This window comes from Teleopsis dalmanni, chromosome X (assembly GCF_002237135.1).
Source record: "Teleopsis dalmanni isolate 2A chromosome X, ASM223713v2, whole genome shotgun sequence".
NCBI lineage: Eukaryota > Metazoa > Arthropoda > Insecta > Diptera > Diopsidae > Teleopsis > Teleopsis dalmanni.
The window spans coordinates 57,717,297-57,734,864 of record NC_051848.1 but is presented as its reverse complement, the minus strand read 5'-3'; the positions used below and the strand labels follow the sequence as shown (position 1 = coordinate 57,734,864).

The following is a 17,568-nucleotide window of genomic DNA, read 5'->3' as shown; positions in this document are numbered from 1 at the left end:
TGAATATTATGATTGGAGTATGTATTTTAGACTAAAAAAAACTAATATCCAGACTTCCATAAATTTCTAGCTGATGTTAAAGAGGGATTTCAAAAACTTTATTGTTATTATTATGAAAAGGGATAGTACACTGTGACTTAAAAGATCTATTGCGGCCCTTAGTGAAATTAGAGTTTTTCTACAAGTCCGATTTCTTTAATGAAAGACAGTATAGGGCCTATATTTCCCAGTCTTGAATCCCTATGTTCCATGAAATACACTCTTAGGTGCTTCTTCTGCTTGTGAATCAGTGGTTTCTCTCTTCTCCATAGTATCTGAAGTTTGGGTAGGATTATATTTCTAACTTTGTTAGGTGTTTATTCAATCTACAGTGACCACTTAGTAATCCCATAATAATTCCATCCCAATATAGACCTCTTTCTTTTTCCTCTGCGCCGTTCATAAGAATGATTAATTTTATCCATCTATAATTCTATCTATCTTTGCCTAGACCGCAAAAAGTTTCTGGGCCTATCATTATTAAAGCCGCGTCTCTTCTTACGAGTTTGTTTGCCATTTCATGGCCTTGCATACTAGCATGTCCCGGAATCCATATTAAGTGCATTTGACTGTTGGAGTTAAGTATGTTCAGCTTGTCAATGCACTTCCATACCAGTTTGGATGTCACCTGGTAAGATATGAGTGCCATTATACCTGCCTGGCTATCAGTCAATATTGCAATTTTAAGGTTCCGGTAGTTGCGTTCAAGGCGCATCTGTCTATCGTGTATATTTCCGCTTGAAAGATGGTTACATTTCTTCACAGTGCTTTCCAGTGTCCAGTTCCAGTGCTTTCCTCCAGTTCCAGCTGCCTCACTGGTTCGGAAATTTAGTCTTCATTTTGTTTTTGTTACTGCAGCAATTATCGAGATGTTTGTGTTGTCAGTTGTATAGGAAAGACGTCAATATGTGCAGAAAATAGAGAAAATGAATTTAAACTCATGAATTCGCTTTAAAGCTAGGCACAAGATAAATAAAACATTTGCATTAATATATGTATTTGGACTTCATACAATAATAATCGTAAATTCTGTTTTAACGCAAAATAAAATGTTAAAAAATCTTCCTTAAAGAGAATTTTCTGAAATTTTCAATGAATATTTGAAAAAGAAAATCTAATAGAAAGGCTATGTTGTTCAGGGTTACATAGAAGGAAATATTAAAAAATACTTTTATGTTTACAAAAATTCGATTGCAAGATAACACACACACACACACAACAACTTCATTCTCATACTTCTTCATATATGATAATTTGTAATTATTTTCACATCAAGTGAATGAAGTGCATATCTGACTGAACTGCTGTGTGCTTTTAAGATAAAATCCATTGCGGATCCATTGCAGTATGCGAAGTGGCATGTAGTGTGTTGAGTAAAAATAATTTATAATGGAATATTGAATGCCATAATTGAACTAAGCAGACTTATCAGGAAATTATCGTGCACAGTTGAAGTAGAGCTATTGTTGTCGTGGCTGATTTGTCAGGATTTGCAACTAACTGCATCAGCTGGTTGTATGTGACTTATTGGTTATTGGTTGAAATTGCATAAATAAATATTGAGTAGCATTGAGCATTGAGTTGCTATATTTGCAGCTCTTCTGTACTGCAATGTTGCAGCAACTATCGCATCAATACCTCTTCACTTATACTACATATGCGATTTCAATATTCTGTGTGAATATAATTTTCATTTTTCTTATTGTTTAGTTATTGGCAAAATATGTTCGATCTATATTCGTAGCATACCTATTTTCAGTCTTTCTAATTAAATCAATCAAATCTCCATTATTGTATGTTGTTCTTTAATCAGTGTGAATATAAATGTGAATAGACCAGAGCAAAAAAGAATAAATGCAAAATCCTCTTCTTGCTTTTGAAAGTTTTATTTTAATATAAAACTTTAGTGCTTTTATTACAATTTCAATTTAATTGATGCTTTACCAAGAATGCATAAATCAAAATTTTTGTTTATGATATTAAAACAACAATTTTCAGAACATATTACTTTAATAATTCATAAGCAGAATAGTATTGAATTTTAACAATTAAAATCAACATAAATATAATAAATTAATTCAATAATTCTACAGCTAGTCTAAGTCATAGACTATATTATAATATAAAGACAGCAAGTAAATTCGTTAATAAAACTGTCACAGCAAATTAACAAAAACCCCAAAAAAATGTGCGAACATAAAATGTCAAGTACGGCTTTGGGTCAGTTGGTTAAGGAGTGCTGACTCTGAACTTTAAATTTGGCAGGGCACGAGTACAATTCCTGGTACTTGCAGTCAGAAAAAAAAATACTTATGAAAAATTAAATACAAGAATTATTTCAGATGTGTGGTCAACCGAAAATGCAATTAATTAAAATAATATATAATGAATTTTTGTTGTTGTAGTTCATTGCTGTTCGAAAACCTCTTTATAATTCATAATATTAATTTCATTTTATTTAGTATACTAGTTTACAAATATTTGAAAAAATTTTTTAAAAAGGAGAAACCTATATTTTCTGTAGTCAAATTTTCCATAGAATTCGAAAGATGTAATGATTTCCGATTGTATTTTGATGTTTCTCAAAACATCACTTTGCATATGCCCCTAAAACTTTTTTCTACATATAATTGTACATATAATATTATATATCAGATAAAAGCTAGTAACATAATCTGGTACGAATAGTTTAATATATATAGCTTTGAGGTGATTTAAGTAATTGTTGCCTCTTCGTTGACAGTTTTCAATAAGATTTTGGTTTTAGAAGGCATAAATTTTATTTAAAATATTGGTTTAAAAACGAGTCGTAAATTTTAAATAATTTTTTTTTTTCTGAGAAAATGGAAAAAAAATGAAATAAAAAATAAGAAGTTCAGGTTTTAACTTTGAGCAAAGAAAATATAACTTTGGCTAAGTTGTTTTAAATTAGTAAAGTCATTACAACTCTTTAAACTCTTCAAAATTTTAAGCCTGAAGTTATATTTCAACATTTGTAGACAGATTTTTAAACCCAATGATTATTTCTAAAAGCTACTAATAATAAGTTTTTGGCATTATGCAAAAGTTCTGCATGGTTAGCCAAAAAATTCAATCAATTGAAAATAAAATATTGTAGTTGTAATTCACTGTAAGGCTTAAAATATGAATAGTGACTCTCGTACTCGCTGCCAGGGACTAAAGAGCCCCCTCAGTCATTTTTCTGGCTGCTTACCAGAAATAATTGGCTGCGTGCTTATTAAGATGATCGTATGATTCTAATAGACCACAAGATAGCTAAAATTGTCGTCGGTCTAGATATATCGCTTTTTGTTTTTTTGCTAAGCAGCGATAATGTTTTCTTAAAATATTTTCAAAACATAATATCCTACTGGTATTACAATTTACCATACTCTTCCATAGGCAGTCTACTAGTTGATTTCATCATCTCTATTACCTGAATATAGTGATTAGAAAATCGATCTTGTAAGAGCTTCTTGTCAGTCCATCAGCTTTTTAGATTCCTTTGGTATTCTTATGTCACGTGCCCAAAATTAGAGAAATATTGTGCAGTTCACCTAAAGAAATATAAAGAAATCTTCCCTAACATTGATGTTGCTATACATATTACCAAATATCAATACATATGTTATATAAATAATAATATATAACTTTTGTGTTTATTTTACAATTTGTAAACATTTTTTTTATTTTTGTGAACAAAACATATTTCAAGTCAACTAAAATATATTTATAAATCTTCGAATTGATAGCTAATATGAAAATATATAAAAATCAAATTAAATAATATCAATTAATATTATTTTGTATTCGTCCTCTATATAGTTGAGAAGTTTCAACAGTTTTGCCATGTCGTACTGTACATCCATATATGCTTGACTTATTTCGGAAAAGTATCTCAACTGAAACATTTTAATAATTAATTTCTGCAGTGTTGTAATCCTTTCCAAACGTTCCTTGTACCGATTTTTCATCGCACGTATGCTATTCTTGTGTTCGGAACGTAGATCATTTAGAATCAATATTTTTTGCTTACTAAATTCCATTTCTAGACATTTATGCAAATTTGCATTAAAAATCTCGTCCAAAGCGTTCACTTTTTTCGAAAAATTATTTTCAGTGAAATCCTTGAATAAGTTCTTAAATAAGTTTGGAGGCTGCACCTGCTCTTCGTTATTTACTTCCAGTTCCTGTATTTGTTTTATTAAACAAAATTGAAAGGATTTTTTAATTTTTTTGAATTTCTCACAATACTGATTATTCTCATTTATAGATTCCAACAACTTCTCCTCCAATATTGAATTTTCAATCTCTAAGTTTGTGAGATGAAGTTGTGAAATATCCACACTGTTTTTCAATTCAACATTTTCAGCACTGATCTTATTTCGGTTCAGTTCTCGTAAAAGATCGGGTTTAATACGAATTTGATCGGAATGTGGATGACAAATACTTGACTTACTTTTCAATTTATGTGGCTGTGGTTGTGACTTATGCTGTGATCTTGGAACTGATTTTGGTGGCAACTGTGCAGATGGGATACCAATTTTCCTGGATAACTCTGCTTCTCGCAAAACTTCTTCCAAATTTCGTTTGCAGTTTTGTAGATTAGTAAACGGTAATGTCAAATAGCCCATCGTTTGTAAATGCATTTGCAATAAATCGCAAAGGCAAATCCTTGCTAGTTTCTCTTTCTTACAGTCTTTTATATTTTTAAAGGCATAAAGCCATTTGCGACAAATATCGATATCATCTTTGCTTGGATGTTGCAGAATTAAGGATCGCAAAATTTTAAGTTGCCCAGTAAAAACACTGTCTAACGTTTCATCACTTATCTGATTACTAGCCATATTGTAACTTGATGAGGAGTCCATATTTTGAAATTTTCTTTCGATAAACTCAATAAAATGTTTATTTGAAATAAATGACTAGGTATAAAATTTATGAAAATTTTATATAAAGTTTTCCAATTAATTCATGTCTGCTACGTTTTTTTTATTTATAAAATTTATCTTAAAGGTTTTTCAATGAGTAATCAATGCAAAACTTCACTAATTAATAAGCTAGATGAACTCGACAAAGAAGCGATTACTGATCTCATTAAGACATGCCTAAAAATATATCTAAAACCATTTTTAAAGATAAGCAAAACATAAGAACTTCGATAGGTAATTTTAAATTTAAGTTAATATGGGAAAGGTCTTGTCAGGTTTTTAGTCTGAATAATCAATTTAAATAATACCACAATTCACATAGTAAAACATATTGGATGAATCTTTTAATCTTAATATATAAATTTGAAAATTTGATACTCTTAGTGCTGACTCGATTTTTATCTCGATTTCTGGTTTGAAAGCATAAGAACGTGACATTCAATATATATAAAAACTGATACCATCTAACAATGATTTTCGCACAAAAATGTTCAGTTTCTTTAAAATTAGTTAGGCTTGCCATTCTTATGCTTTTCATAAATTTTACTATCCATGAGTTAATAGCCGATAGCAGATTCTAACTTCTAGACAAAGTACAAATCGTATATAAAGTACAACACTAAACTGAGTACGTTAAAAAAATCACAAATGAAAAATTTCTAATGATAAAAGATTATTATTTAATAACTGCAATTTCCAAATGAATTCTGCATTCGATAGTAAACAAATGAATTTTTAAGATAACTCAGAAAGTTTTCTGACAATCAGAATGCCTTAATCAAATTTATTTAATCGTGAATAGGAATCTTGATCAATTCCAACCATCTTCGTACTATCAGTCTAAAACGCTAAGCATTGTGGCTATGGATTTTCTTTAATTCTTTAATAGTTTAATTTATTTAATAGTGTTCCATCCTTGGCACCGGTTGTAAATGTGTTCCGGAATGTGTACCGAAAGAAAAATGGAACAACGTAAATAAGGAAACCTTTCGATTAATGTCTGCGCTCTTTACATTTGTGAATAAGTTTATAAGTGCGTTGGCGTTTAGAACCAGCGTCAGCATGTAACTTGTTACGATTGATCATGCAACCTGTTCTACTGATCGTACTATTATATTCAGTGATCAATGGATTCTTAATAGTATCTTCAATACTGTAATTGGGTTGTTTTTGGTAACTGGAATTTTCACCTTCAATAAGTTGACGTATATAGTTCGGGTGACATTCATCTGTTTCATAAAGATAACGCAATCTGTCATCAATGTTTATCTTCTTTGCTTCGCCGTCAAAATCTAATACCATCTTCTCAATGCTCGGTCTAGCTGTCTCTTCTGGGATGCCATAGCAATGTTGATAGGTTGTCATTGATGAAAACGTAGGTAGCTTATCTTGTTCTGAATATTTTTTAAAATTTTTTTCTAGCGCTACTTCTTCAAAATCTGCATGAAGTTCAGGGAATGAAACTTTTAACATTTTGTTTAATTCCTTTGGATGTTTATCGCAACCAATATCGACGTGTATATCAGAGAAACGATACTGAGTTGGAGTTTTGGAACTACAAGTTATAGCGCCTTTATGCCTTTTGAGGAAATCCTTAGTTACAGAGGCTGGATTGACGAAATCTGTGGTATAGATTGAGCTAAGCATATTGAAAATAAATAATTGCCACTATTATAATTTTGAATAACGAAAAATCTTGTGTCTGCACTAAGAATTTGGTTTCATTTCAAATGCGCAATTGCATAATGCAACAATCGCTTAAAAAATTCACAATAAATTATTAATTAGAAGAACATTTTTTTTAAACCTAATGATTTAAATTAAAAAACATATTTCATAAATATTGTATATTTAAATAGATTTTATTTTGACAAGTAAGTGGAGTGGAGTGGTTTTTGTGTTGTAATACCATATACAGATTACAAACAAATCGGACAATCATTATTATAAGTCTTGAGTACTCCTATTTATCAAGCTATCATTAGAGAACAGTCTGGGAGTATGGATAAAAAACAGTGGTACACCAACAGCATTAAAGTTGAAGAAATATTAATTGAATTTTACGATTTGTTGGAAGAAAAACTAATGGCACCTTTAGTCAATAACAGTTATTTTTGGCGACACTTTCTTTTTGCCAGTTGTTCTTAATTCATATTCTTCATATGTGCTTATTCTCTTTTAAGATCACCTATTTAACTTAATAGAGAAAGATCTTTTTGATCAGTCTTCAAGCATCCCTACAATATGGTCAGTCCATTTCAATGACATACATATGTACTTTTAATTGAAACTAGAAATTCTGGTTCTTGTTTGACAAAGTTTTTCTTATTTTTCTTTGATTTGTGGCAATTACGTCAGTGATTACCAAATTAATAAATAAATCTTACAGCGGGGCATCGATATATTTATTTTTTTTTTTTTATGCAACTATTGAAAATACTAGAGGTATGCACTTTGTCTTGCAAACTGATTGTAAAGTGCACCAAATGCACAAATTGCGCGAGCTTGCAGTGAACAATAATATACGCACAAAGTTTCTTGCAATTGCTTGCAATCTTGCTATAGCTATCCCCATGTATATATGCTTGCAACGAAACAAATAAGGGGAAAAAAACAGCTGTTATGACATCTGTTGCTTCTTATGTGGATGCAGTATTGTGCAAAAACAGCTGTTTAATTTTGTTGTGGCAATTCTGCAACAGAGGTGTTCTCGTACTCTTGCAATGTCAGTATAGCATTCTTGCATTTCGTGGCTCTTGCAATGAGTTTGCAGGACAAAGTGAATACCTCTACTATAATAATTTGATAAAATACTGCATATCGATTTCCTTGCAAGTTTTTAAAGTAGCTGTGTAAGAAAAATCAATTGAAAATATCTTTTTGAATAAATTTTGAACTTTCTTCACATTTCGGAAATGAGAACTACTAAAAAAGTAAATCAAATTTGTATGATTTAGCTGTGATATATATCTAGTTCTTATTTATAAAAAAATTTATAATTAACATATAGTAATCATATGGTAGTGTGTTAAAAAAAACTAATAAAACCCAGGAGTTAAAAGTTAGTCAGAGTTGGAGTCAATCAGGGATTCAGTTAAACAGCGATTGAATAATCTAAGTGAACTAAGCAGAAACTGTATTCTTAAAGAAGATTCTGTTTCTAGTAAAAGAGTTGGTTGTTACTGTTTTAGGGAGTTGCCAAAGACTGATTATAAAGACTGATCAGATCATATACTAAAAACTTAACTCATGTTAGTGAATATCTAAGATTATATGTTTGTTAACTTTCATTGAATATATATATAGATGTATATTAATTAAATTAAGAACGTTCTAACTCACAGCTCTTAAACAAATACTTACACACATATATGTATAAACCAAAGTCAGCATCTTATTAGAACTTAGGTAAATAAGTACATCTTTATATAAATTATGTTTACATACTTAAGATTAGACTTAAACCAATAACTATTTGTTTATAAACACTAATATTTTAACTATTTTACATACAACTAATGAAAAGCACCTATTCATCAAATTTTGTATCAAAAATGCTATCAGGCGTTGGCTTGTCTTCACCCTTATCGTCCTTTGAACTAGCATTACGGTCACATTTCATACATCCATCCGTACGTACTGCACCAGTAGGGATCTTTTTATAGATATGCATACATTTAAATAAGAATATATCTTTGTTAAAAAATGAAATACTTCAACAAACCTCTTTTATGGATAAGTTCAATGTGATTTCAACTGGACGTATTCTTTCTAATAATTGGTCAGCTGCAATATTGATTTCCTCTTCAAACTTCAAGCGAAAATGTAAGTCATTGTATTCCACTTTGAAGCAACTAATATAAAATAAATAAAAAAAATTTTCTATATACATACAAATTGTATTTTTAAACGGTTATATGTTCTACTTTTGTTACTTTTAATACTGAATGGATTTAGAAGAAATACTTAATATTCTTACATTTCGTATTCCTTCACGCCTTCAGCAGCGCAGTGGAAGAAATCATCAAACCCAACTCCAGTTATCGAAGAAATTGCGCACCTACTGAGGGTTTTGTAAAATGTGTCCGCTGTTCGCGAAACTAAGTGTGGTAGACCAGTTATGCTATGATGCAATGTCGCTTCATCAAGTGCTTCAAAATCTTTCATCCAATTCAAAGGAGTAGAATGATCCAGCACGTCAATCTGTTTAAATATATTTTTCAAATTATAAATTTTATATAATCAATAATTACTAAATGTTTATACTAAAATAAATACTTAATCTTTACAAACCTTATTTAGTGCCACAATGAATGGTAGACGTGTCTTACGCAATATCGTCATAACTTGTAACATGTGAGTCACAAATGTTACTGGATTCACGGATCGTACAATATCCATTATATAAACGACAATTGTAGGAAACATACAGGCCAATGATTTAGTGATTATTGTGCCTGCAGTAGAGCAAACGAATTCTTCTGCTGGACCTGGAGCATCAATGATACACCATCTATGTCCTCTTTGTCCAGCATTTTTAATGAACTTCAAAACTTTTTCAATCTGTATGGCGAATAGATTGACTGCTGTTTCTACTAAGCCCTTTGTTTCGAAATTGTATTGTTCAGTGATTTCATCAACTGTATCGTGGATATTAATATTACAACCGTATGGAGGTTGTACACAAGCAGGATCCAAATTAATAACATATGGCTTGAATTGATCATAAGCCAATTGTGCAAGTTTTCCTACGAATGTAGTCTTCCCAGACCCACCCATTCCTAAAACTATCACACAAATTGGTTCACCTACAAACCGATTTGCCGCTTTTGTTATTATCTGATTGATATCCAAGCTTTCAATCATTTCTTGCTGGTTTTTATTTTTTAAATATTAATGATTAAGCAAATATTTTATGCAGAGGAGAGGAAATAGTGTTGTCAGTATTTTTCAATTGCATTAACCAAATGTCATCGTTTTTTTAGTTGTCAAAAGATTTGGATCAAAGAATACTTTACTGCAAAGAATATACATTATAAGAATGGCAACTCCATTGTGAACTAATATTTGTTTTTTCGAACAATAATAATATGCCATGGAGCTCCTTAAGGTGTTGGTGAAAAACTCACTAGCACCAGCTCTTCTTCCATAGTTGTAAAAAACAGCATTAAGTCTGGTTGAAATAAATTGGCATCACTTTTTTAAATATGTTAAATGCTTATTGTTGACATATATTTTTTGTTGTGTTGTGTAAAGCATGAAAAGTAAAAATTGCAAACACTAAACATAAATTAATTTATATAAAAGGAAACAAACTTGAGACACAAAATTTTTTGCTAGTAAAACCTGACCCCAACCCCAACCCCGCTCTAACAAACCTTAAGTGCACCTCAGGATGCACAGAAAGATATGCTGATCTACGGTCCGTCATCAGTTAGAAAATAAATAAATTATAATGATTCTAGTATAGTTAAAGTTTAGTGTGGGACAGGGATAAGCCCCCCAGCCATAATATAGTAAAAGTGCGCAATAGCACTAACTCAAATCACAACAACAAAAACTAAAAATAAATAAATTTAAATAAAAAAAAAAAAAATGAATATTAGAAAGGCAATAGTAAGCATTTTTATCTTATATATTTAAAGTAATTTATTTATTTAAGTATTTTAATTTATCAGTGAATGAAAAGCTAATATGACATTCACAATAGACTGATTTTTGAATTTGGCTGCGTGAAATCTTGCAAAAATGGCTCTCAGAAGGATCCGTAGCCTTTTCCGTCCCACGAAAACTTAGCAAGTTTCACAGAGCGCTTAATGTGCGTACTTATCTTGCTGATGACCTTGCAGGTTAGGTTGAGAGTACTCGCTAGGAAGTGTGGCTCTGAACTCTAGATCCCATAAGAGCCAGAGTCAACCCTCATATGGCCACCATGTTTACATAGATAATTTTAAGACTTTAATTCTGAAAGCTATAACTTCTAAGTAGTAAACATCTTTATCTCAACTTTCTAAACACAGGAATGAAGTTTTACATATTGACCTCAGGGACAATGGAAGAAATTTTTTCCATTCATTTCTGAAAAGTGGTTTCAATAAAGTTTCAAACCAAGCTTTATAATATGCATGTCGATGCTTTCCACCTACCACAAAAAAAGAAGAAGTAAGTAATAATTATCATTTTAAGTTCATTTAATAAAATGTTAAACCTATCTGCTTACCCATCTGCCCTTAATTACTGGAAATGGGTTTCGACAAATAACTAAACAGTAATAAAAAATTAAATAGTCATAATGAAAGTAAGTTTGTGAAGATAATTGACACTTAAGAAAAGCAAAGCAAAGTGTTCTACTCTTTTACGCAATTAAAAAAAATTGAAATAACAAAAATAAATTTCATGTCTTCTAATACTTGAATGTACTATACATATAATGATGACATCTGTTAAATAAAATAAACATCAACGCAGATAATACGAGAAATTACAAACAAAAGTCTGGAAAAGTGTTTGATTACAGAGAAAGCGCTACTTTTGAGTGTGCCCTGAAATATACAACCGTTATTCGTACTTTCAATATCTTGTGCATTAGCTTCTAAACTCTTCCTCCTATAGGCATTGTACGTCTGTTTCATTTTATTTATTTACATAAAAAATGAAATAATATATCTAGTGGAATTCAGTTTCATTTTTAGTTGCACTATCTTAGTAAAAGATATATTTAATCCTTTAACTCTCAGGAGGAGCATTGGGTCGCAACAAATATCTTCCACTCGGTACGATTGGTACCAGTAGCTTCAACTCTCTCCAGCTTTTCCGCATGTGTAACATTTTCATATCGATTTGCCTTCTCCAGGTGTGAGCAGGTCTGCCCGTTCTTCTGCTTCCCATCGGGTTCCACTCAATCGCCATTCTTGTGGTGTCACCAGTCGGTCTACAAAGTGTGACCGATCCAATCCCATTTGTGTTTTTTGATTTCATTTCTTATAGGTATTTGTTGAGTTAGAAAATACAGATTGAATTATTATACATTTGTGATTCTATTCAAACAAATAGATATATATAATAAAGCATAGTTGTGTATTAAGCATGCGGTGAGTAATAGCGGTTAAAGCAAAATTTTCTTAACCCACCCACTTGCTTATCTTATCAGTGCCTGAAAACCGATTATAGTTTTCAAAAACAAGAGAAGCAAACATAATTCTTAACACTTTGCAGAAAAAATTTTAGATTACTTTTACGATACTTCACTTATTTATTTATTCTATTTCTTGTATTTACAGTGCCAACTTATTCTACGCATTTCTCAGCTCATGCATTTTTTCATAAGAAGTGCATCTTCTTCGTTTAGCTTCCATAAAATTTTGCTCACCTTATGTTTAAAGTTCTAACAAAAACTACAAGTGCAACTAAGAATAAAAACAACAATAATAACAACAAATACTGCGACTAAAAGGTAGCATTTATGGATGAATAAAGCAGGACTACAACAGAAATTGATGGCAGTAAGAAATATTCTTCGCATTTTGCACTTACGTAAAGCGCATTCCGTAAAAAGCATAAGGACCCGACGTCATTCACTTGTAGCTTCTTCACTGGTGCTTTACTTCAGGATTCTTTACTGTCTGTTTCGGTTTCGGTTTCGGTTCCTGTTGTTGTTATTGTTGTTATTATTACATCAGTAACTTTATGTTGGAAGCATTTTATACTTTAAAAGTTTTGAGCTCACTTCTGTAGAAAAAAACCTGTAGTAGCACATTGAGGAAGTGCCATTACAGCTGGTACTGTGACAAAAAACAAAAAACTTTCCTACTTCGTCCTTTTCAGTTCTATAGTTCAACACTTATATTGGAGTTGGAGTTAGAGTTGGAGTACGAGTTGCAGCTGCAATTATGTTGGCTTTATTTGTTGTTACTGGAATTATAATGCTTTGATTATGTTATTAAAAACCTTGTAATGGTTCCTTCAACTCTTCGTTTAGTCGGGATGATGCGCAACATTTACTGCACCGTTTTGGCTTTATAGTAGTGTACATTTGTACAAACAAATTAAAATTGATATCACTCTAAGTACTGAATCGACCACTTGAACTACCAGTTTGACTTCAATTGGCATTAAATCATAATATATTCTTGAAGTCCGTCAGCCATGACTTTGAATTAAATTCAGAAATTGACGGAAGGAATTTAACTAAGCAGTAATTCTAAATAAGATATAGGATTTTTAATTTAACAAGATATTGTGCTTAATCTTATGGATAATTAAGAGAAATTGTTGAAGCGCTTTTTTAACAACTTAAACTAAAAGGTGGAACAGAAACTAATTTAGTGTCTTTTATGAAAATGAAAAACAACTTTGTTACATATTGGCCATTCTGGTCCAATACCTCTTCCCATCTTCTTCAATACCTCTTTGGCAAAAGCACGACTCCACGCTAACGAAACTCTTGTTCTGTTTTAGGTGAAAACTTTTACAATAATATTTTTTAAAGAGGTTTTCCGAACAGTAGTGAACTACAACAACAAAAATTAAATTTTTATTATTTTAATCAATCGAATTTTTAGCTGACCATACAGCTGTTTTGAGTATTGCCAACTACCCATCAACACTGATCTTAGAAATAATTCTTGCATTTAATTATTCGTATGTAATTTTTTTGAGACTGCAAGTACCAGGAGTCAAACTCGCGTCCTGCCAAATTTGAAATTCACAGTCAGTGCAACTTAATAATATTTTTACAATAATATCTTACACTACTCCTCCCAAAATAATGTCGTTTCCTGAAGTTTTCCGGCGAATATCGAGTCGCAGGCCGATAAGTTCGACTACTTCATCGTAACAGAGACGCTTAAAATGGGAAAAAAAATTGTGTTAATAAGTAACTTTACCCAAAAACGTTTTGAGTGGTTTGATATTTTTTGGAAAGATTAGTTTTTGCACTGTTTTCAAACCAGATTCATCAGGAAGAACTCCAGTAGCAGTAGTCTTCCGCTCAAGATATTGAATTTTGTTTTGTTCAAAAGAGCATTATCCTTCTTTAAGTAGCGACCGTTGGCTATCAGCAGTAAATTCTTTATTTATAGAACATGTTATAATTATAACAATGGTTTTCTATCCATCAAGTTACTGTTAACATATTTTAAGATTAAATAAAGAATTTACTGCTGATAGTCAACGTGCTTTGACTGATATAAACTAATCGGGTTCTAATATTAATGCTTGTTTCGTCACATCCAGCGTTATTTTTAGACCATCATATATGATTGAATGGATTTACCTGAAATTTCTTTTTATCTATTTCTAACTGCAATTCTATAGTCACGTCATAACTGGATTTCATCGTTTCTAAACAGTGACGACGCGTGCCCTATCTGGAAGGGTGTGCGGCCCTTCTTTAATGTTGTTTTTACATGTACCACTTATATTAAAATATATGAGATCTTTTATTAATAATAACTATATTATATAAGGCAACAATATATTCGCGCAATATTATATTAACAATTCATTAACAAAATAACATATTAAACAAATTAAATTAATAATTTATATACAAGTTTAATATTATATCAATATGGAAGAAACAAAACTTTTCACATAATTCTCCTAACATCAAACCAAATTTTTTCAAACAAAAGAGTTTGTACTTAGAAACATACATGTTTGTGCAGTGATCAAACAAAATCGAAACCACTTGCAATGTGCGCACAAGTACCCCGCACAATAAGAACAGAAATTCGTGGGTGCTGCTGTTAAAAGGGGAGAGACGAAATGTGATAGAAATGTATGGTGAGATGAGCTGCAAACTTCAGCCGCTCATGCAACCACTTTGGCAAATCATCATGTTGGATTCGTATGCATACAGTTGATATTCGAATAGAACAGAAAATTACTCTCATACAATTCCCACTATATATGTAAATCTCTATTTCTGATATTACGAACGGGAGCACACGCACATTATTTTGTTCATATGTAACGTATGAATGTGCGGCCAACTTCTTTGCACACAAAGGGGAGAGACGAAATATAATAGAAATGTTCTGTGATTTGAGCTGCAAATATATGAGCACAACTAACAAGTATAGCGGCTAACAGAAGCAAATTAATTGAGTTTTCATAGACAATTATATTTAATTGTTTTTGCTAAAACTTTAAAAATATATATTTATATGGAAATGTAATAAATAATAATAATTCTTGATGTAAAGATACTTAATAAATTTATATACCTATGTTATTTAACATTTTGTAAATTATATTAGGGTGTTCACCGCACACCTCCGCACCTTAGAGCAGTCGTCACTGTTTCTAAAACATTTATCAATGGTTAACAAGTGTTTGATGTGTGTTTGACAAACATGCTTGATTGTGCAAAACTAGTAAAAATACGATTTGATTTTTTTCTTGAGTTGTAAAATATCAAATTAACTACTCTCATATTCATCGTTTAACTTCCGTAGAAAATTCTTACTTGACTCATTTGTTTGTTCTTCCGCACAGTACTTTGTTAAGTTTTGTAATGGAAAATCGCTTAAAAATGTGTATCATTTATCATTTATAAAAATGACTCACAAGTCATAAAGTATGAATAGAAAGTGTGACGAGTGTGTTCTTTTATTAATTTTTTTATAAATCACTTCAAACGTGAAAACTCATCTGTTTTCATTTCAGCTAAAAAGGTTAAGTTGTCTATGGAAAGTGGACCGTCCAGTAAAATGTCCATTAAGCAAAAGTCTAAGAAGTCCCAACCTAAGAAGTCCCAACTTTGAATGAGTACAACATGTTAACCAATCACGCTATTGGCATACCCAATTTCTGGTTAACGGTGTTGTGCAATGTGGATGAGATTGCTCATTTGATTTAAAGACATGATGAACCAGTCTTACGGAAGCTCATGGATATTAGAGAAAAATATGACTACCATTCTTCTACTTTAGAATTCTATTTTGAGGAGAATGATTATTTTACTGATAATATACTAAAAAAGAAATACACATTCAATTTTGAACCTAATAAAGAAATGCCATTCCAGTATGAAGGGCCTTTAGTATGTAAAAGTGAAGGCTGCAACATCAGTTGGAAAAAAGGTATGAATCTAACGGTAAAAACAATTAAGGAGATCATTAAAGATGACGCCAACAAAATATTAATTAAAAATGTGCCAAGTTCTTCATTCTACCGATTTTGCTAGAATCTGAAAACAAGGTTGATGATATAAGGAAAATCTTAACAATTGACTATAATATAGGATTTATTTTTCGCTCATTTGTCATACCTAAAGCTGTTCTTTATTTTACTGGTGAATTGGATCCATGTAATGCAAATGAATGAGAGAGTAGATTCAGATGATTCGGCAGATTTATTTGAAGAGGGCGATGCTGGACGTACAACTGGTACTTACTTGACTGGTGCAGCTTTTGGTGATGACCCAGCTATTACCAATGCAAGTAATCATTAATAAAATTTGCTACACATTTAATTAACTCATCAATCAATCAAATCAATCAAATGTTATTATATACATTTGAGCATTTCAATAAAATTGAAATACATCTATTTTGTTTCTATTTTTTTTATTTTTTTATTTTTACTTTATTAAATGAATTAGAAACGCTGGTGTGAGTGAAGTTTCACAATAACTATATCTATATAAATAGACAGCTTCTTCGTTTTGCATACACATAAATTTATTTCCCAAAGTCATAATGCCTATACAAAATTGATAATACAAGTACCCAATATAATACAAGTATCCAATATATTACAGATTTTTTTTAACAAATTAAAGATGTGACAGAATATGTTGAATATGGTCCATATCCGATATTTAGGTAATTAATTGGTTAGAGCTGTGCCGAGGTAAAGTCAAATTCAGTGATCTACCTACATATAATGTATACACTGTTATCTGTCAAAAATTACCTGTAATACATAAGTCAAACTTCTGCAATGCTGTATATTGTATTTTACTCTCTCTCTCTCTCTCATACTCTTGCAGTATGTTTAATAAAAACGTACACAAAATTGCTTCCGTTATCATTATTTTCTCTAATCTCTACATAACTATCTCTAGAACATTATAAATCTGTTGGCATACAATGATCTGTTGGCAGTCATAATACTAGTAAGACATGTGAAATATTTACCATCCGCCGTAATGATATCAATCAGATATCATTAATCTGGCCATGCGCTCTTTTAATTTGATCACTCCATTATTTGTTTTGCTCTCATTCATAATCAGTCCAACTTTAGCAGCAAAAACTGGAGTTTGCTACAGCATTAATTTTGTTATCTCTAATAAAGTTGATGTTTTTAAAGTAAAAAAAAAACTGGACACATATGTGATATAGAAAATTTTTAGAAAACATGCAAGTCATAATAGTGATGAAGATAGGTTGTATGAACTGCAACCAAATGAAGAATTATTCGAAATTATAAAAATGACAACAAACAAATCTTACGATTTATAGGTCGCTCATCCTATCCATCCTATCTGTGTATGGCACAGAAGCATGAACGTTATCACAGAACAATAAAGCAGCACTGGAAATTTTCAAGAGAAACTTCTTCGTAAGATCTTTGGTCCTCTATGAGT

At 31.1% G+C, this 17,568-nt stretch overlaps 1 protein-coding gene and 1 pseudogene across 1 annotated transcript; one reads left to right on the top strand and one right to left on the bottom strand.

Moving 5' to 3' along the window:
• Positions 1–8,499: 8,499 nt before the first annotated feature.
• Positions 8,500–9,836, bottom strand: LOC119688457 (GPN-loop GTPase 1-like). Its single transcript, XM_038103134.1, has 4 exons — positions 9,264–9,836; positions 8,950–9,173; positions 8,695–8,824; positions 8,500–8,625 (listed from the first exon to the last, which is right to left on the bottom strand). The coding sequence occupies exons 1-4, from the start codon at positions 9,834–9,836 to the stop codon at positions 8,500–8,502; spliced, it is 1,053 nt and encodes a 350-aa protein (XP_037959062.1).
• A 5,814-nt stretch (positions 9,837–15,650) lies between these two features.
• On the top strand, positions 15,651–16,428 carry LOC119688456 (annotated as a pseudogene).
• Positions 16,429–17,568: the final 1,140 nt, after the last annotated feature.